This window comes from Caretta caretta, chromosome 10, assembly GCF_965140235.1.
Source record: "Caretta caretta isolate rCarCar2 chromosome 10, rCarCar1.hap1, whole genome shotgun sequence".
Lineage (NCBI taxonomy): Eukaryota > Metazoa > Chordata > Testudines > Cheloniidae > Caretta > Caretta caretta.
The window spans coordinates 6,835,107-6,857,569 of NC_134215.1; the positions used below are offsets into that span (position 1 = coordinate 6,835,107).

The 22,463-nt window shown below is 42.3% G+C and overlaps 1 protein-coding gene across 3 annotated transcripts in view; it reads right to left on the bottom strand.

Annotated features, from left to right (window-relative positions):
* Positions 1-387: 387 nt before the first annotated feature.
* Positions 388-22,463, bottom strand: part of EPN2 (epsin 2) — a 70,636-nt gene continuing 48,560 nt past the window's right edge. For all 3 annotated transcript variants that reach the window (XM_048866701.2, XM_048866699.2, XM_048866700.2), the window contains exons 3-9: positions 22,276-22,388; positions 20,675-20,767; positions 20,264-20,420; positions 12,986-13,159; positions 9,770-9,862; positions 8,324-8,539; positions 388-4,495 (exon numbers count right to left, since the gene is read on the bottom strand). In XM_048866701.2, coding sequence (XP_048722658.1) covers positions 4,158-4,495; positions 8,324-8,539; positions 9,770-9,862; positions 12,986-13,159; positions 20,264-20,420; positions 20,675-20,767; positions 22,276-22,388 — 1,184 coding nt within the window. In that variant the 3' untranslated portion in view covers positions 388-4,157. The remainder of the gene's footprint in view (positions 4,496-8,323; positions 8,540-9,769; positions 9,863-12,985; positions 13,160-20,263; positions 20,421-20,674; positions 20,768-22,275; positions 22,389-22,463) is intronic.

Genomic DNA, 22,463 nt, shown 5'->3' on the forward strand with positions numbered 1-22,463 from the left:
GGGACCCCTCAGGGGGCTGGCGAGGTTATTACATGAGGAATCCCGAGCTGTCAGCCTCCGCCCCAAACCCCACTTTGCCTCCAGCATTTATAATGGGGTTAAATATATTAAAAAAGCATTTTTCATTTATTGTGGGGGGGTCACACTCAGAGGCTTGCTACGTGAAAGGGGTCACCAGCACAAAAGTTTGAGAACCACTGCTCTAAACCGTTGTTAGATATAGCTTGGGATCTGGATTTTTACCTTAGGCTTTTCAAGGTCGGGTCCAACCCATTGCCTTCCAGGAATACTGGACCACATCCTAAAATGACATCCTTTTAAAAACGTATCCCTTTTAAATAGGATGCGAATGCTACACTTGAGCAGAAAAGGAACGCAACTCTAGGATATAAGCAATACAATTTTAATTCTGACCCGTCGCCTACAACCCTTTGTCTTTCCACTGTTCTGATGGCATTGTTAAATATCACATTTGTGTGACATCGCTAGGGAAAAAAATGACACAAAGATACGGAACATTATGGTGCAATAGTACAAACGATAAATTATATTTATACAGTAAATAATGTCAATAGTCAGCACAAATTCAAAAAAGCAGCCTGCTCCCAGTATTATGAAACCAGTTTGGTAAATATTTCAATTGTAACACTTGTAAAGGAAGCGAGTTTTGTGAGATTCTGCTGTGAAAAATAAACCGTATATTTCTCCACAATTTGTGCAATATTAATACATACAGTACACATTAGAAACGGCAACAGTAAAGGGAAGATTGATAACAAAAGCGGTCTTAGCTATGGGACTTCAAAGAGACTGTAAACAGCACAACCCACTATGGTCTCCCTTCCCGGTCCCCTCAAGACATTTTAGTTTTTACATAGTATAAAACTGAATAAATAACTGAGCTTATTTTTGGGCTTAAAATTATATCAAGATGCTTTTACAAAATAATTAACACTATTTATCTTTGGTCAATTTGACCAGTAAGGCTATTCTGGGATACTAACAGTTTAAATCAAAAGCACCGTATTATCTGGCGGGGGGTAGAGAGGGGGGTGTCTGGAGAAATGAGAGTGTGAATGAGATCAGGTACACATGATGTGCTCCATCAAAAAAAGAAAGAAAATCAGTTTAATCACTATTCAGAATGTGACCATGAAATGGATTTAACATTCTAGACACAACCGATGCTTTGATTGGCTAGGGCAAAAACAACCTTTCATCGCTGTTTATAGCCACCGGTATGCATGAGATCTTTCCAGACGCAGGTATGCCTACTATCGAAGAAACAAAAAGATATTTACCAAACCACCTGCGTGGTCTCATTTTTATGTGATTTCGTATCCCAACACACACTTCAGGCTGGGGATCTTAAGGGCGTTAACGTCCTTGGCTGAGGGCTCTGCAGCACCATGAGACGTGCTTGTCACTGCTCAGACGGTGTGCCTGGCCACGGTGTATTGTGCAATGTATGTAAAAAGTAGTATCACTCCTACAAAAGCGGGCTGGTAAAAGCTACAATTTGCCACTCGGCAGCTTTATTCAACCAGAGCATGTAAGTTCCCTACCAGGTCCGTAGTAAATTTTTATCACTCCAGGAGGGTAGCTCATTACTCTGAGCTGCAGATGATTTTAAAAGAATTACAAATATGACCAGCTCCATCCTGCCTCCAAACGAAGCTATCTAAAGTCTTTCAGAGGTTGCAGTCAGAACCTGTTGACTGAATGGATGCTGCCCTCATCTACACTTGGCACATACAAGCAACTGACTGACCGAAAGCCTGGGAAAATATCAAATGAACTAACTCCATAGCTGAGAAAATTAAACTGAAAACAACATGGAGTAAATCTTGCCTAGACCAATTGGAAATTTTTTTTTTCCATTTGCTTCTATCACAACCCATAAGAGTTCCTACTGCTAGCAAGAATTATGCCCTGCCCGGCCTTTACTGATTAATAACATCCAAAAAGTCTTTTTCCTTATTTTGAAAGACAACACGGACAATTGGTTTTTGAAGATTTTCTGGGAGTGGACAGTCATTTTTCCTCCTACATAAAATATGAGCAGGTTAATATTCTGAAACCTACTTGTAAACCCAACAGCAACAAGAGGATAGAACAATCTGCATAGAAATACCCATGCATTCAGCTTTCCATACACTGAGATCTACTCCAACCTACACATCTAAAATGTGTGACTGTACGCTGGTTACGCTGGTTTTTGAGCCAGTTTTACTCTGGCAAAAGTATACAAATCCAGTTCCTTTCACACCTGTCAGTCCTTCCTTTATATGGCACATTAATGTGGGCTGTTACAATCCACTTAGTATAATTACATCAGAAAGTGGAGTTCTGCCATTAATTTGTTTCAGCTTTTTTGTAATCCAGGGAAAGGCCACCAAAAAGTACATCAGTTCATAGGCAGAGATGCTTCAATTGAAGTTACAAGCTCTAGGACATTCCCCTAAATGTGCCTGGTGTATGTTTGCATACCATGTGAAAAGAGAGCTTTTAAAATGTTGCCATCTTAGAGAAGGCCAGGTTTATGCCAGTAACACTGACTGAAACCTGCGCACTGTTTAGTGCTGATGAATCCAAGACATGCGAGTTAAAACTCTATCGTTCAAACTTAACAATTGTCAATGGAACCAGCCATTGGCATGGAGTGCACCATTAGTTAAAAACATCAGCTGGTCAGATTCATGAGTCACTTTCATAGACTTAGAATTTTTAAAATGTCAAGAAGTCACGATTACAACAGGGAAAACAGCCTCATGATTTTCTTAAAGAGGCTGAAGTTTGTCCATTTTGGTAATCGTGAGAAAATGGGGAGTGAATTAAAGGAAAGGCAGCATTAGTGTTTTCTAAACGTAGTCTTAAGTAATATGTTCAAATTCATTTCCTCTAAAAAGTAATTAGTCATGAGAATTTGTTTTAAATGTCATTATAAAGTCTTAATTCAAAAATAAAATATTTTAGTGTTAATCTTCCCTTTTACATTTTCTTTACAGAAACAAAGATCTAAAACCATAAATAAAAGGAGGGCATTAACCCATAAAAATGACATTGGCCAATATCTCAATTTTTCAGCCTGACCTGATAAAAGTCTATCAAACCTAGACAGTTAAATAAGAACCACATTATAAAAATTAGAAAAAAAAAAGACTATTCGGTTATTCTGCAGACTCAAATATGAAACTGTACTAAAAACAAAATATGTGCAAAAGTATACAAGAGTAACTGCATATAGCAAGGTTAAGCCTGAATTAGTTTTAAAGCTTGCCCCAACGAAACTGAATTCAAAGTTGTCCCGATGTATTTTGTTTTTCTTTCATCTCACATTGTAAGTCAAATAAAAATAAAATACACACAATCACTTCCAAACGAAGTCACTACTGGACAAGCACAGAGCAGAACACTCATTTAGCACGAGTGCAGCATGCCACTCACGGGAAGTTCCTTTATAATCCTTAGATAGTAGTGTACAATTCAACACTGCATACAACAGCACACGTTATACTTGACAACTTGAGAATTTTCTTCAGCTTTTTTTTTTTTTTCCTTTCGAGACAAGCTTGCTTTCTCAGTCAAACTGCCGATCAGAAAGCGGTGAGATTTTGTGTTGCAATGTTTAATGCGTAAAACCAGACTTCTGGGCCCTCTGCTAAGAATAAGGACTATGGGTGAACCAACAGTCTAGAACTGTATATAGTTATGTGCAAAAACATTCACTAGCACTCCCAGTCTCAGGTCTATCATATGAACATGGGAAATGACAGATGTAGGTAATAGTAATTTTAGGATCCAGCACATTATCTGACATCTACAAAATCGCAAATGGAGTTTAAAATGGCAGGTTCTCCCTAGAAAGTGTATTGAAATGGTTAACAAAGTAACAAAATGGGCATAATCTAACTTTGGTGAAAAGTCTGAACATTTCATGTAATGCTCAACAAGCCAAAGTAAGGTACCGTCTGTAGCAAAGACTAGATTTAGATTAACTGGTAAGTATAGACAACTCTTCAAAGTTCGTAACTGTAAACTGCAAATCTACTTCCAAGTCGCTTACACGCCATTCAGTCCAAGCAGATCCTGTTCGTTTTTCCCCAAAGACTTCAGCTTGGAAACATTATGAAAAGAAAGTTCCTTCGATTGGGTTTTTATAGGAGGAAAGGGTTAGTTGTATTTGTGGGCTGGGATGCCGATGGAGGGATTCCCGTACTATGAAGAGGCTGGGTCATTGATCCTGCAATGCTCATGTTCATCCCCTGGCCCATTCGAGTGATAGATGCCATGGTGCCCATAGCTGGTAACGGCGCCATTCCCACAGCCACCGGTGCCATGGAAGACAGAGGTATTGGCTCCATGCTCATTGCTGGCACAGCATTAAAAGAAGGACTTGTGCCCATCACGGGACTTGCTCTCATCTGATTTAGTGTGAGGGGCTGGGGCTGATTCACTTGGAAGGGGTTGATTGGAGTTGGTGCTGTAGCTGTCCCTAGTTTGAAGAGAGAGAAAAAAAGAATGCAGCTTCAGAAAGGTCAAGGTTTTGCAGGCATGCCATGTATATTTACAGATAATACTGCCCTTCCCCTTCCCTCGGAAAAAAAAACAACCACCCCGAAAGAACAAACACTTCTAATGTAAAAGAGATTTTCAATACCATTGACATACTGGACCACATGTCTCTCTCAGTGGCACAAATTCCATTTACTTCAGTGGATATATAATTATAATTTGTCCCACTATATCTTTAAGAATGCCAGCAGAATACCACAACACCGATGGGTAGTCTTCTGTAAGACGAGCTGTACAAACAGATTCTGAATTCATCAATCAGGAGTGTGCCTGAACATGACATTCTGATGATATATTGCAACAGATAATTACAGGTTATTTTTATTAGTTTATTGCACTTCGGCTACTGTACATTTGTTCTCCCTCCCTCTCCTCCCAAGATTTCAGCCATTTCACTCAGTTTAGAAGCTGTTCAGGTATTTGGCTCTGAGATCTGTCAGGAATTCATAATGTAAACAAGCAGTTTCCGAATTACAGTCAAGCTGGAAAAAGCAAAGAACTTTCCCAGCATTTGAAGTCTTTGAACCACTGCCAACACTATACATTCTTTATGCCATAGATGTTTAGACTTATTTGGATGGCCCAGTGAACCCGAATAAACTTTTTCTAGCAACTGCTAATGACAGATATGACAGCTGAATAGTGCTAAGCTGCTCAGAACCATTGTTCATGATTCTGTTTTCCCCAATATTTTAAGGAATTTCATAAACAAATATTTTTAAAAAAATATTGAAGACAAATGACCAGCATTTTAAATAATCTTAACGCACAGCAGGTTACCACGTACAGAAGTTTCAGTGCACAGAAAGATACTAAAGTAAGCGTTTTCTTCTATTTGTTTACCGTGGCAACACCACTTAGTCTTTACCATAAAGAGTCATAAATGCTACTACAGTACAGGCCTTTTTGCAGGAGAACTACAATGGCAGATTAGTTTCCAAGGGTTTCTTTTTGATCAGCTGAGGGGACGACCTATTTATGGCACCGCCATATCCTACTGAAGTGTGGACTGGAGTGAGCACAACCAGGCTTCGCCTCCCCTTAACACAGTTTGTTTGCACTCTGGTACTGCTGGCAGCATTAATGAAAACCGTTATTTCCCATGTCGTCAATAAAATTGCCTGAAGAACGGTGCCAGGGCTGGGGGGAGAGACTGAAGACAAAAACAGATTTTGTAGTGAGAGGCTAGTGGTGAAATCTTCAGGAGAGCTTATGGTCAGGTCTACACTTCAAATCCGGCCGCCACAGCACTTCCGCGACAACACTACTGCAACAGACGCTCGGGAAGGAAGGTTGTCCATAACTCAGAAACGTTCGTAACTCTGAACAAAACACAGCTCCAGCAGGTCACACTTCGGGCCAGGTTCCAGAGGCAGCTAGGCAGCTTCCCTGCAGGCAACTTCTTGCAGGGCAAGTTTGTCCTCCTCCCGAGTGGGGTGGGGGTGGGCTGAAGGTGAAAACAGCATGTCCCCCTCCTGGGGGGGGGGAGGGGGTGGACACATGCAAAAACAGCCTCCCAACCTCCCCCCAGCCAGGGGAGGGGGTGTGAAAACAGTACCCAAAACTTACAGGAAAGCAGTGCAGACCCCAGTGCTGCTCTGGCTCCCTTGGGCTGGCAGCGGGGACTCTCAGTTTTGCCTGCGAATCTCAGCATCTTCAACTCCTAGCTGTAAGTGGGTGCCCCGTGCGTGCAGTTAGGGGTAGGGGTGGGGACAGGCAGCTCAGATCTGGCTACCTTTAAAATGCAACACAGGCACAGTACAATATTTGCTTTTGTGTGTGTGTCTCCGCTGCTGCCTGATTGGTTACGGCCGGTTTCACATGGTGTCTGGTTGACTGGTCAGTCTGGAACTGTGGTGTTCGTATCTTTGAGGTTCTACTGTACGCCAAGAGGAGAGCTTCTCTCATTGGCATAGTTAATCCACCTCCACGAAGGCGGGACCTCTGTCGATGCGAGATGCCCTCCCATTGACGTAGCACTGTCTACGCCAGGAGTTAAGTCAGTCTAAATGCTTTGCTCAGAGGTGTGGATTTTTTACATCCCTGAGAGACGCAGTTATACTGACTTAAGTCTATAGTGTAGACCTGGGCTGAAGCAATCCAAGTTTCTAAGTCCCATTTTCAAAAGTGCGTTGGGCACTTTGGAACCAAACAGCTTGTGATTTTGGAAGTGCATTAATGTGTTGTGCATTAATTGGTCTGCGTAAACCCTGCTGGTGTGCACTCAGAGCTCCCTAGAGGGCTTTAACAGTACAATATATTTTGATATTTTAATGCAATTCAGAATTAAGAGGGCCACAGGTATATTCTGCACGAAAGAGTCCAGGCTTTCGGTGGGGTTTTTTGTTTGGTTTTGTTTTTCTTTTGTTAGGTGGGGGGTGATGAGCAGCATGCAGATTATACCAACAATCAATGCTCCAGAACTGTGGACTATATTTCAAAATGATTTCATAACACACTCATCTTTTTTATTTTTGTTTTTAAAAGAACACTGACTATAATCAGCAAGGACCGGCCCAGAACAATATTGAGTATGCCTTGCTGGAACAAGCTGGGTGGAGTTCTACACCAGTAGAAACGGCAGAGAAAGAAGCATGTTCTCTAGAAGTTAATATCTAAACACAACTTGAATTGATGCTCACTTCGTCTTTGCCTTTAGGATCCAGCATAGTATCACAAGTAATATCTAATGTCTCCTACAAAGGGTGCCACCTTCACCTCGCAGGGGATGGAGTATATTTAGTATGCCTTCATCTCTATTTACTATAGCTCTTCCATGTTTTAATATAGCAGCTTTTAATACTTTTGATTGAATATATTATTTTTAGCATTTATGTTCACGTTTGAGAGGAACAATGCACACATGGCTAGCCAATGCCTGCTCAACATGTGCAACTCCCACTGAAGTGGATAGTTTCTCTCAGGATCCAGCCCAACAGGACTAGACTAAGAATAGGAAGCAATTATTAGGGCTTAGGATGATACAAACAATAAAGGAGGGCACTAGAATTTATTATTTGTGTAACAGGAGTGCCTAGGCACGAGCCAAGATAGGGGCCCCACTGGACTGGGCAGCATACAAACTCAGAGTACAAAATTCCCAGCCTCAAAGAGCGTCTGATATAAACAAACAAGATGTTTGAGGGGAAACAGGCAAAAAAAAAATTATGGAACTACCATGCCATTTGTTGCCATCACATTATTCACTATGCTTGTGTGTTCTACCGCTTCCCTGTCCTATGCCTGTCTTCTCTATTTAAACAATATGGACCCATTGTTTCTTTGTATTCCCACATTTGTTGTCTGTTGTATTATATACCTGGATTGTAAACTCTTAGGAGCAGGGACTGTCTTTTTGTTCTGTTTTTGTATAACACCTAGCACAATGGGGTCCTAGTTCATGAATGGGGCTCGTAGGTGCTACAGTAATATAAACAGTAAATAATCATGAGAGTTGAAGTCACTGCCCCTGCCCCCAAGATAACACAGCAGAGCCAGGAATAGAACCCAAGTCCTTCCATGTATCAATCCATGACCTTTCCACAAGACCATGCTGCCTCTCCCTCCTAATTGCAACAGAGCAAGTCCTGCTGGAAAAAGTAGTCTAGCATGGCAAGCAAAACAGGAAGTACAAGACTTAGATTGAGCTATGTGCACCAGAGGTGAGCAGGGTTTCTTCTACAAGAACAAATTTGGAAGACAAGATTAAACAAAGTTATGTATTGGAAAGGGATGTACTGAGCCGTACCTGGAGCTAAGAATGGATTCAATGATGGAACAGGTTGTGGTGGCTTAGACACCAATGAATCCAGATTCACCAAAGCTGCATTGGGCCCCAAGAAAGATTCGGGGGTTTTCCGAGCTGCACTTTGTTTGCTTGATGTCATGTTCGTGGGCTGAGAATCAAAGAGATCAGGACTTGTTGTACCACTATGCTGGGATGACAAAGTGGAACCCGACTCAGCTGTAACAAAAAGTCAAGAACAATCTGTTAGGTTCACAATGTTAAATGCTACAATTTACTAAAACCAGCGATCTGGCTGTTCACAATGTATTATAATCATGCAAGACAAAAAAAAGGCTGATGAAGGAAGCAAGTGATTTCATTCTATTACTAAAAATATACTCTTGAATCTGATTTTATACTATAATTTTGTTTAAATTGCCAAGTATGTTTTACACTTTTAGCAGGTTGTTAAATATATTAAATCCTAAAAAGAAAAGGAGGTGAAAAGAAGAAAAGAAAAGAAGTGAGCTGTAGCTCACGAAAGCTTATGCTCAAACAAATTTGTTAGTCTCTAAGGTGCCACAAGTCCTCCTTTTCTTTTTGCGGATACAGACTAACACGGCTGCTACTCTGAAACCTGTCATTAAATCCTAAGTATCCCACAAAAGTGTAGAACAGCAGAATTACAACTGCAGTGTAATATAAACAACGCTTCTACCCAACTGACCTTGACATCCTTCTTTAGTGTGCTGTGATATAGACACGAATTAATAGCCTCTATGGAGAAGATATTCATAAGCATCAGGACTGTGGCCTCTGAACTACCATCTTGGTATATTTTTTCATTCAGTGTTAGCCATTTCTCAATTGCCCGATTTCTTTTAAAAGGGGGACCTGGACCAACGCTGAGCTACGTCACCAATCTTACAGAAGGTGCCCCTTATAAAGAGGTACAGAGTCTCAAAGCATTTACATTTTTGAAGACTAGCAGTTTCATTTTCATTAAGTGAAATACAAACTTCCACATGAGTGGACTTTCAGTAATTCTTCCACTATTGTTGAATACAAGTGTTTGCATGTCTATTTGACAAACCATCTCTCAGGTTACTTTGTTTCCTTGCCTCCTTTCACGGCCTTCACCCAGTCACCATGACTCACACCGAAAACACGTGCGGAAGATACGGTTTAATTAAGCGTAAGTCATTGTGCTCAGTGCAGGGGTTACAGGATGAAACTGTATAGCCTGAGCTACACGGAGGTCCGGCTACATGGCGGTAACAACTGACTTTTATTGCTACATTATCTGCAACAATTGCAACAAGTTCTACCTACTCCCCAGTTTAAACTTTTCCACTGTGAAAGGTGTATCTTGTTTCTGTCATAAAAAGATTAACAGTTGGTTTAAAAACCTGTTCCTAAGATTACCAACAAAACTGCCCGTTTGCCAAGCATTCATTTGATCCGTACCTGTCTTTTTGGAATTCCGAAGGTTATCAAATTCAGAAAAGTCATCTTTCCCTGCACCATTCAAATTACTGAAAAGGCCAAACGACGTGCTTCCTGATCAGGAGAACAAACGACACCTCTCGTTAACAGATCTTTACCTGCATCATGTCCAGTACGATTAAAAGCAATTTCTAAACCACTCATTACTTAAGAAACCATTTCCCTCTGTGTCCTGTCATGGCCATTAAGGTTCAGCTGGGGTGTTTCTGCTGGCATTACCCCAGAGACCAAACTCTTTAGGACTAGTAGCAGTGCATTTTCAGTATTTGGCCTTTACCTACGGTACAATCTTCCTCTGATTTTTCATGATGGAGGGCCTTCAAGGCACATGTGATTAAGTGTCTTTAGGTTGTAGTGGAGATGGTCAGTGATTTTACTGCCCAATATAGAAGGTAGCATACATATTAACTAGCTGAGCGATCAAGTGGTGCATCCAGATGCTGTGGGGACCGGCATCACAAATTCTATGTAGTACTGGAATTAGAAGCATGGATATAAGCCAGTGATAACAAGCAAAATGGAATGTAAGTGTGGCCATACTTTGGATAAGAATTTGATTCCCAAATTCAGCTTCTTGTTTCACAGATTAAAGGGACTGGGAGGGCAACAGAAAAGATGTGCTCAGTACCTGGCGTAGATAAGGTGCTAGAGTGCTAAGCAAAGGGGAGCCTAGCTTTACTCTGCAATCAGTGAAGAAGACACATTCACTAGATGTGGAAACACCTTTAGCAAAAAGGAAGGGAAAAAAACCTATGTAAATAAAGAGTAATTATATTACCCCAAACCTAACAGGGTTGGAATTTGAAAGTCACTTTTTAAACAGCTAGCATTAAGCTTCATTACATTTTAAATCATCACAATGACACTTAGAAACGTCTAACCAATCAGCTCACAGAGATAAATTATGAAGACAGAATACAAGTAAAGATTTTGTATTGCAAATGTTATTTATCTCCAGCAAAAAAGAGAAAGTTATAAAATATCTTTAGTCTCATGAATTTTACAGAATTATTTCTAAAACATTCCATAAAAAGCCAGACATGATCTTAGATTAGACATGATCTTGACATCATTCCACATACACATCCTTAGTTTATTATAAAATGTACAGAGATGAATGATTGGGTATGGGTCCTGCTTTTGAGCAGGGGGTTGGACTAGATGACCTCCTGAGGTCCCTTCCAACCCTGATATTCTATGATTCTATGATTGCAAAGAATTCATTTAGCACAGAAAGTCATGGCACCCATGCACCACCACCCCCATCCCTACCCCCGCTATTATGGTTATTGGGAGCAGTGTCACAAGGGATAAGCAAGGAGTTGCAGCAGCACCTTCTACACTTCGTTACGTAAGAATTTACAGAGGGAGCTTTTCAAAGGCCCAAAGGGCAGGTAAGCACTGAACTCCCATTTGCGCCTTTGAAAACCTCCTCCGCAGAACACTGGATGCTGATCAAACCCTGAACTGTCAGTTTACATCTACAGAGACATCCTTCTGCACAGCAAGTCACCACACTGAAAGCTTCAGAACGACGGACATTTTCAAATTGTTTTAATTCTCTGGTTTTTGGAAACTAAATGTTTAGCTAATTAAAGAGCAGACCAATGGCAGCAGTGCAGTCACAGGTACATGGCTGAACTGGGTGGCAGGTGTACATAAAGTAAAGACTGGAGAGGATGTGAAAGGGAGTCTGGAGGAAACAGCCACACAAATGCAATGCTCTGACTCAAAATAGCAGCACTGAAATGTCTGTCCTAAAGTCTATTATATACTCCTGAGGATATTCTGCGCCAAAAAATTAAAAATTTCACGCACAATATTTTAAAATTCTGCAAATTTCGTCAAATAAATGTGGAGGCTCCAGCATAGCATTGGAGAGCACAGGCCACTGGTTGCACAGAGGTGGGAGATCACTGTGCAGCTTCCCCCTGGGACACGGACTCAGCGGTGAGGCTGCACCCAACCCCGACACAGTGCAAGGATGGAGCTGGTCCCAGAAACACCCCAGGGCCCTGCCCCTGTGCCAGGTGCACCAGGTGTGGGCAGGCAGGCTCAGCAAGGCAGGATCCGAGTACAGAGGGACTTAGCTTGGGGGGATCCAGGCGCGGGTTGAGAGGATTCTATGTAGGGCAATCTAGGTGTGGGCAGGTCAGTGGGTGATCCAGGTGCGGGGAGACATATGGATGAACAGGGGCTTGTTGGGGGATTCTGGGTGCAAAGGTAATGGGACTCTGCAGGGGGGTCCAGGTGAAGGTGGTTGGGACTCGGGGGGGGGGGGGGGGGGGAGAGGGGCTGAGTGGGGGGATAGAGCTCAGCAGGGGGGCTCAGTGGGGGTGTCCAGATGCGGGGGACTGGAGCTCAGTGGGGTTGGGATTCAAGGGCAGCTGGCTGGGGCTCAGTAGGGTGGGGTTCTGGGTCCGGGCGAGGGAAGTGAGGCTCAGTGGGCAGGTCTGGGTATGAGGGGGTCGATGCACAGGGATTGGACAGACGGGGGAGCAATTCCCTGTATAGTGACCCCTCCCCCTGCAGCTGAGGAGTGATGGGTGCAGGAAGCGTGGGGGGGGGGGGGAGGGGAGGAGGAGGAGTTTGCAGAGCTTCCTACAGCTGTGGGAGAAATCTGACCCGGCCCCGGATGACGCGCAGGGGAAGAGGAAGTCCCATCTCCCCCAGCCCAGCCAGGACTAGCAGCTGAGCCTGGCACAGGGTAGGAGCCACCAGCCATGTCTTTCCCAGTCTCACCCCCACCCCACAATGATTTACCTCTCTGCCGGCTGCCCTGGGCACCTGAAACATACTGCTGGGAAGGGTCACATGACCGCTTTTGTGGCTTCCCTTTGCTTCCACGTCAGAAAGTCATTTTTCTGCCGGGAAACAAAGAAATCTGCGGGGGGCATAAATTCTGTGCATGTGCAGTGGTGAAGAATTTCCCCAGGAGTAATTATAGGTCTTATTTACTTTGAAATCCAGTACTACAAGTCCTTCAGTGCAACTGTTTCTTTTACCCACTCCATTTAGCAATTGCCCACATCTCACCTTAAGTTAGTCAATGACTAGAGGCTGAAAAAATAACTCCCTCAGTACAAACAAACAAACTTTAAAGGCATGCACACCTACACCACAGGTTCAGTACAGCCTATTTACTGGAAAGGATGTCAAATGTAAACAGTCTCTTACCAGAAGTGGAAATAGGTTTGTTTGCAGCTGCTGGTCCCCACGGATCTACAGTAGCTTTTGTTGCTACAGAGAATGACTGAGAAGGAGCCCAAGGGTCTACATTTTTGGAGAGAGACTGAGTAGTGGATCCAGTTGGTGCTCCCCATGGATCAACAGAAGTAGCTAGCTTGGCACCTGCAACAAGAGACAGTTGAATCACAGATCAGACATAAAGTCACTTGGAAAAGATTTCCTAGACAATTAATTGTATTAAGTTATAAACACTCCCTCTGCAAAGTAAGCACTAAGAGAAACCTGTGAAAAATCAGACGCTGTGTTACATCAATTTTGCCGTGCTACAAGTACAGACAACAACTTTCTGTGGAAGACTCCTGAAGAATAAAAGTAAGCTCCCGCTTGAAGATTTAATTAAACGTGCAGCAATTTGCTTTCAGGGCAAACTGTCACTCACCAGTAACAGCCGTGTTAGTCTGTATTCGCAAAAAGAAAAGGAGTACTTGTGGCACCTTAGAGACTAACCAGTTTATTTGAGCATAAGCTAAGTGAGCTGTAGCTCACGAAAGCTTATGCTCAAATAAATTGGTTAGTCTCTAAGGTGCCACAAGTACTCCTTTTCTTTTTGTCACTCACCATGGCACAGAATTATTGTTCAGATTGAAAGTGACATATTAAATCACAGGTTACATTTAAAATAAACTCAAGGGAAAGATCATTTCTATAAGCCATTATCTAAAAGAAACCAAGGACCCAATGTAAAAACTTGAAGTGTTCAGGGAAAAACCTACTTAAAGGCTTAAAATGAGCCATTCTGAAACTCTCTCCAGTTTTCCACCATATTTTAATTTTGTAAAACAAATCCTTCAATTTTTCTTCCCCGCTTGTGATCACTATTCTTGCCATAGGCCCTCTCTAAATTGTCCCCATCTGTTTCCAAATCATCCTCTCTGTTCTTTTCCCTACTTTAATGACTACTTTTGGCTGTAATTATCCATCACCATCAATACAGATCCCTTCTCTAAGGTTTTATTCATATGCAAGTTCAGGACTCTTATTTTTAATGAAAGATACCTACACAGCACGTTTGGATCCACCCTATTTCAGTGCATGATGATTCAAGCCTGATTCTTCACTCCCACAGAACAAAACCCCCAAATTATTTATATTTCAGTAAAACCTAAAGGCCCCAACCAGGGGTTGAATCGAAGACAGAGTCCCTGCCCTAAAGAGCTTATGATCTGACAAGACAGACACAAAAAACAAAACAGCAGTGTGTTGAAAGTGAAGTCATACTTCTTGCTATTATCATCCTCACATAAACCCCCTTTCCCTGCCAACCTCCCTTGTGATCAAATGCCAGTCAAACTTCTTCACAATCTTTGCTCAGCCCAAGTGTCCTCCTTCCACCCTCCTACATCACCATACAAAAACAGGTTTCAGAGTAGCAGCCGTGTTAGTCTGTATTCGCAAAAAGAAAAGGAGGACTTGTGGCACCTTAGAGACTAACCAATTTATTTTAGCATAAACTTTCGTGAGCTACAGCTCACTTCATCGGATGGTTAGTCTCTAAGGTGCCACAAGTACTCCTTTCCTTCATACAAAAACACTCAAGCTCAAATGCAGGTCCCACTGAAGAAGCCAAACTTGGGACTTCAGTGAGGCTGGGACTTCACCCTCAAGTGAGGGCTACACTTTACAGCTCTGCTGTACCAGAAAAGCACTTCTAATGTACATGTAGTTTATACCAGCAAACCTGCACTTTCGCCAGCATAGCTTATTCCAGTCCTCTCCCCAAAAGAGAAATAAGCTATACTGGCAAAAGCAGTTTTGCTGGTATAACTGTGTCTGTATTAGAGGTTTTTGCTCTATGCTACGTTGGTCAGAGGCCTCATCTCATCAAATGCCTGACTGGCATAGCTATGCCAGCAGACATCTATAGTGTGAACCTGGTCTCAGGCTCAATCCGAGAGGCAAAACAGCAAACTGCCAAAAGTCTGAAAGGCCTGCTCTTGGCTGTGTCCCCTCCCCCATAACGAGGGGTGGTGGTGAAGTGTGAGATTCTGCTCAGCACTAGAAAGAGCAGGCAAACAGACAACCAAACAGTATTTCCCCCCCTACCAACATCACCTCCCCATCTCCCACAAAACAACTCAATTCCACCTCTCACTTGCCCAGACCCAGTACTTGCTGCAGACCTCCTACCTATCTGCAACAAGCAGTAGCAATCAGAAAGAGCAGCCCCAGCCCTTCCTTTGATGTTTCCTTTTGGAGAGGCATTACTACAGTTTCACACAGTTTTTAACAACGTTCTCTGAAAGTGTATACAAGCATCACAAAGAGATCAGTATTTATGATGCAGCCACCGACTCAACAGGAGCACTTTGGTGCCTAGGAGTCATCTTTATAGTCTGAAGATTCCAAGGAGCATCTTTAAGGAAGCAACACTTGGCAGCAAATGTATTGTAGGGCAACAAAAATGATTAGGGGACTGGAACACATGACTTATGAGGAGAAGCTGAGGGAACTGGGATTGTTTAGTCTACAGAAGAGAAGAATGAGGGGGGATTTGATAGCTGCTTTCAACTACCTGACAGGGGGTTCCAAAGAGGATGGATCTAGACTATTCTCAGTGGTAGCGGATGACAGGACAAGGAGTAATGGTCTCAAGTTGCAGTGGGGGAGTGTTACGAATTACACCTGATAGGCCACGCACACCAATGCTACGAATTACACCTGATAGGCCACGCACACCAATGCTACAAATTACACCTGATAGAACATGCACACCAATGCTACGAATTACACCTGATAGGACACGCACACCAATGCTGCGAATTATACCTGATAGGTCACGCACAGTTCGAATCTAGGCTGAGGCACAGAAACAAAGTCGACAACTGCAGAGTTCCCAAAAGACACTAAGTTTATTACGCTCGAGCATGGTGCCCCCCTGCTAGCCAGGGGGGGACCCTGAATACAGATTATACAAAGGTTATATACTTTTTAGCAAAGCATGTTGCCCTCGTGCATCGGAAACCTTAGCTAATAAACAAACCCTTGTCTTATCTACCACCTATCCCTGCTTGGTGCATTCCTCGTGCTATACCAGTATGTTAATTACACAGCATGGTCCTAAAGCCATGCATCAGTAACTTTTATTATCAGAATGGGAGGCCTCACATCAAGGCCAAGAGACAGGGAGTTAGAGACTAACAAAAACCAGATACTGGGAGTCAAGGCAGGCTGGAGACAAGGAGGAGGATTTTCACAGGGATTCAGTATCTAAGGATCACTCCTCCTGGTGTATGATGTGCTGGCATTTAAACAAAGGTGGGACCCAAACCAAAATGGAGTCACATGTGCTAACTTTTCCTTAACAGGAGGTTTAGGTTGGATATCAGGAAAAACTCTTTCACTAGGAGGGTGGTGAAACACTGGAATGCGTTACCTAGGGAGGTGGTGGAATCTCCTTCCTTAGAAGTTTTTAAGGTCAGGCTTGACAAAGCCCTGGCTGGGATGATTTAATTGGGGATTGGTCCTGCTTTGAGCAGGGGGTTGGACTAGATGACCTCCTGAGGTCCCTTCCAACCCTGATATTCTATTAGATACATGCCTGCACTCAGCATGCAAGTATGTGAACGGGAACCCCAAACCAAAAAAATTTTACTTACCAGCCCAAAATAATAAAAGCAAATAATTTTGCTTTTATATCACATATCCATATAACCCTTTAGGAGTGATCAATTATCTCCAAGTTAGAATGTGTGTTCTCATACACCCTTTTTCCGAAAACTAGATTTCAACAGAGACCAAGTATAAAAAGGAAACTAATGTTTTAATACAAGAACAGGACAGAGCCACTCTTGTAGTAGACAGCTGTACCTCAGTTCACCTTGTTGTTTCAGTTTATAACCAAATCCTCAGTTTAAAGAGCAGCACCATGAAAGCCAACTCGGAAACAAGGAGATGAGCATACCAGCATGAGTTCCGATTTGCAGAGTTGTTAGCTCACTTTCATCAACAGGTGGCATCTTTGTGTTCCATGTACAGCACAGGAAATGCTGAAGGGCTCTATCGGAATACGGCTACTCTCATTCCAGCATGTACACATCCTTCATCTGCATTGTGTGGTAAGTTACGACTGATGATGCCATGCAAGAAATGCTAATGACACTACTCCGGATAAACGGAAGCTTTCAAAAATGTCTTTTGTTCTTTCATAAGATAGATCACAAAATTAGAGCAGTTGTAACTAAGAGCATTTAGGAAGCTACTTTCCCCCACCCTCTTCCCTCTACTGAACTGTCAAAGCATAGTTAGGCAGGATTAAAATCCTCTATTTTAATGAGTCACTGTTTTACTAGCAGTCAAGATTCATAAACCTGACATCTTCAAGACTATCCTTGGGAGCCAAGTAGTTGGAAAGCAAGAACGAGGAGTTGTTATACACGGCATTAATAAAGTTGGGAGCCAAGGACAGGAAACTCAACAGCTGCAGCTAATACCATCCACTGACAAGTTTTTGCTTGTATCTTAAATCACAAGGTTGATGTAATTTTTCCTATTAAAAAATAAAAAACAGTCTCAAAACCCCAGAACTTTGATTGACCTTTTCTGATCTCATGTTTTACTGCTCGTCATAGATGAAGATCCAAACTCTGTTTAAAACAAAATAATGACCCAGTGGCTAAGCAGCTGCACACAGTGCTAAAATGAGAAGACATCGATGCTTCAATACTAAGCGCTCTACCTTGCAACCTGTAGATCAGCTGGAGATGATTGCTATCGGGACTTCCTGATCATAGAGAAGGGAAGAATGAGGAGAAAAGTGATTTTTCCTACCTGTCAATCAGGTTTTGTCTACCATCACTGAGGTCACATAACCTTCTGTGGGATCTTGATCACTATGGCAGGATGGGAAAAGGGGAGACTCTGGCCAACAGGGATGTCCTGAGGGTTTATGGTGTTCATTTGAACCCCCCAGGGCACAAAATGAACTAGTGGTATCCGGCTCCTGTCCCAGATGATCATGACTTGTACCCATACGTTTGAAAGATCTGTTAGCTAATTCACCACCACCTGGTCAAGAGGCCCTGATCAGCAAGATATCTATGAAGCGGTAAACATGAACTTCCTCATGCCTGAGTGCCACTATCAGGACTATCAGAACCTTTACAGATAGCCCTCTTTCCATGAGCCAGACTTATCCTGCTTTGTCCCTTTTGATTTTTAATTGCGTTTCTTAGGAGTCCTGTGTCTCATATAAGCCGAGGAATAAGAGGGATGGTCTTTTCACTTTTTTTTTTTAAATTTACAGTGGCACTGGGCATTGCCTTTTCTCCCTACACCCAATAGCTGAGTCCTCTGGGTCGCATTCAGAATGAGATACGACACGGCTGGCTTTTTAGGGAGTCTTGGTATTTTTGCTTTTATTTTGTTGGCATTTCAAAGTCTACTGTCTTGTCCTAATGGAGATAGAGGGGCTTGAGGCCTGCAACGAGGGGATCTGGAGAAAGGAAGGACTCTAGCCCATGAATGGAGATGCCAGAAGATAGAACGCAGGCCTTTGGTTTCAGGTTGGAGAAAACAGCCAACAGATTATGGCTACTGAAGCTGGCTGCAGGTGGTAGACCATCTGAATAAGAGCCAGATGTGTAAAATATGTGGTTAACAGCTGATATTGGAAGAACAGAAGTGGGTGTATAATGGCAGAAGGGGATACCCAACACGTCCCATTACTGGTACTTGGGATTTTTTATGGGTTTGAGCTGTTTAGTTACCAGTTGCTCTGAGAAGCAGATGGAGTGGAATAGACAGTGGGTTAGGACTGCAGCCAGGAGCAGTGGCTGTTACAATGTGGCCCTCAGCAGTTTTACATCCTTTCACAAACAGTCTGCTTCCTTCATGCCCCGGGGAAAGGATTAAGGAGGAGAGCACCTATAGCTAACTCTCCTGGATCTCTGAGCTAGACTAATTTGGTTCCTGTCTGAGTCACTCCTGGCTGGATTGAAACCATCTCGATGTCCCTGGCTGCAGATTACAGAAAATGCAGAGGCCCCCATCAATGCTGAGGGATTTCCAAAAAAGCAATCCTTGGCCTTCCCCTGCTTTCAGGGGGTTTCTGCCATTCCCACATATCTCTGTATTTCCGAACCTCGGTGAACAAATCCCATCCAGAAAGCTTCCGGGAAATACATCCTCCACCCAACTACATAGCTCAGCAAATCAACCCAGATGATATGCGTCAGAATTTTAACTAGTAATTTTTAAGGGTCATTTGTTTTAATTAATTTTCCCCCACAACATTCTATAGAAGGGGATCCTGGAAACAACTGCCTGCAGCTGAGGAGGCAGAACTAAACTGTCGGGCACTTCAGGGAAAGGAAACGCTTCTCTCTGCCCATGCTGTCTGGATCTGTCCCCAAAGATGAATCTGTTTGAAGACTCACTGTAAGAGCTGTGGACGCTCTCATATAAAACAACTCCTCTTTGGACAGCCTGTGTGTCTCTGGGCCTTGAAAGCGGATTACCAAACAGGCCTGGCAAATCCAAAAGGATTTTGCTGGGAGGCACACTACAGAGGCAGCAAAAAGAATAGGGAAGACACCCAGAAAATTAAATATGCAGCCCTCTAACATGAGCAGGTTCGGATCTTCCACATCAAATACATATGCATTTGGATTTAGCGCTCAAGTCAAGAAATCTTCAATGTTTCATAAAGGATTAAAATTAAAATAGATTTAAAGTTAGATTTCACCCAGTATAGTTTTGTTGATAAAAAAATAACTAACTTAGACAATTTAACTGATTTACTATTGACTCTATGTCAGTATAAACACACTTTTTCATTAAGAACAGTAATAACACATTGTAATTCACTGCTTGTGGACTGCTAATTATAGCAACCTGACTTAGATGCCTGTCACTGTCTAATATAGTTTCTGAATCTATGATGCTGAGCACAACTACAAGTCAGAGTATGAGTATCTCCAGCATGAGAGAGACAGTTTCTGCTGCCAAGGGAAAAACGGAAAATCAGTTACCACTTCCTTCCCTTTGGGGTATGAAACCTAACTACAGTGGCAAAAAATCAAACTAAATGGATTAAAATTTCCATTATAGTTTTCTTTTGATGAACTAAGCTAGCTGAAAAATTAACCACATTAGATCAAAATACTTACGTTATAGAGTATGTCAGTCCGCCCACATATAGAAAATCTTGGACAGAGTCAGCACCATAAAGGGTTTTTCAGCACTACTTCTTGCAGTGTTTATTCTTACCAAATGATTGCCATGGGTCAGAGGTGGGAGCTGTAGCTGCAGATCCTCCCCAGGGGTCTGTTTGGTTTGCTCCAGCTGTGGGTCCCCAGGTTTCGGTTTTCTGAGGGGCTGGTGCTGATGAGGGCAGTGCATCCATGAGATCCAACAAAGTTGTATGCTGTTGGAAGAAACATTTTTTAAGCTTTAATAAAGAGGACTACATTACCCTGAGGTAACATGCCCATCGTGTCACAAAGCAATATTTTGTTCTGTTACACACCCTTGATCAGCTGCACGGTCTTTAACCTGCATGGATGAATCTTATCTACCACAACAAAATCCCAAAGCATATACGGGCCCAGATTAAGCTATATTTGACTGTATTTCATCATTTTGCAGCATAACCAGGAATTTCTTAATTGAAGGCACTACCTCCTTCTTTTTGGGAATTTTAATTGTGTCTCTGCGACTCTCCTCCAGAGCCATCTGTAATCTCAGATCATCTCCGCGTCGGAGGCGCTCCTCCTGCAAAGGAAATCAACACTGTTGATACTGACTGTTGGGCTAGACTGTGCCTTTAAAATGGTGTAGTTTGCTCCCTCCATGAACCTAGCCCACTTGGCAGGCCAGTGCAGGGAGAAGGCCTGCTACGGTTTCAACTCTTGCCAGCCCCCTTTGGAGCATTTGCACCAGAGAGGTGTGCAATGGGTTACAAAGGACAGATTGTCCCTTGCACGTGATGTGATGAGGGTTCTTTGGGCATAACTCCCCACTTACGCACAGGCCAAAACAACCTGACCCTAGTTCACTAATATTAAAGACGAGATCATTAAACCTATATACACGTCCACTTGAAATCTTTGTTGTTTCTTTAAATCTTTAAAGTTTGTTTTCTTTATAACTTTCGCAGAATGAGTAAAACAAAGATGACTTAAATGAACTAACAAAGACGAGGGAATGTAAAGAAAGCAGATATTCCATCTTCAAATTATTATAAACCAGTTCCTCTTTAAAACATTTAAGATTGAGGCATCTGCTTTAACTTCAGATTTCCTGGCTTTTGTCAGTGTCTCTCAACATTTGATAGAACTTTTAGGTCTACAAGGAACCAAGAGTAGTTCTTCTAGTGAACTCTGCACTTTTTTGTGGGATTCTAAAATCTCTAGGCCATCTCTAATATGTTTATGCCAAACTGTGACTTTATTTCAAATGATTTCGATTCCATCACCACTTTCTGAATTTGATCTTATTCCCCAATAGTTATATCTTTTCTTTTAGTTTAAGTTCATTATTTCCAGCTTTACTGCTAAATGAGAAAAAAATCCTCTTCCTTATGGTATCCCTTTGCAGACATAAGGACTTTCGTATTTAATGTACAATTCTAAACTGATGCTTGTTGTAAAAAGGTTGAAGATCATTATGGAAGTGCCTGGCATGATTCCATAATTAAGGGTGAGTTTTGAATGTATAGCTGAGATGCAACTCCTTTGTTATGTATTAAGAGTATAATATCTCCCCAATATTACAGCTTTTACTGTGAATACAGAATGAATTTTCTGTGAAGTTACCAAAAAAAATCAAATCACAAGACTAGCTTGAGTTAAAATTAATTAAAAATGAGTGATTTAGGAAAATGAGCATTCCAGGTCAGATCATTTTTTATTTTTTTTTGGTCCCAAATGATCTTAACAGAACAACACGCTCTTCAATCTTAGTAGTTCATAGTTACAACTCACTGACATTTTGTATGCTGTTTTTTTAAGGATTTATCTTTTTTTGCAATAATTTTTCATAACTGAAAGTTCAGGAGGGACTGATCAATAACGTTCTTCCACAGAAGATGGCTCATTTCAAAATGGGTGCCATGTCTTATTCTCAGTGGGTCTGAAGCCACAGCTGCCCTAGTCCAAAATGGCTGTTGCTTCACACAGCTCCCCACCAGGAGTGAAACCAAATTGCGTTCATGGAAGATGGTGTTCCCCTTTGCAGGCAGAGCACAGGCAGAGAATGACTGTAATGCACAGGAAACTGACCTGCTCCGCAACTTCTCTGCTCATTGCTAATGCAAGCTGCAGCTGGAGCTCTTCCTCTCCACTTGTCTGAGGCCGTGCTTGCTCTAGCTCCGAAGAAACTCGAGGGGATGTAGCTGTTGAAGGAAGATAAGAGCGTACATATGAAGCTTTATGAACCTCTTAACATGCCTGATTAAATTCACTCTTTA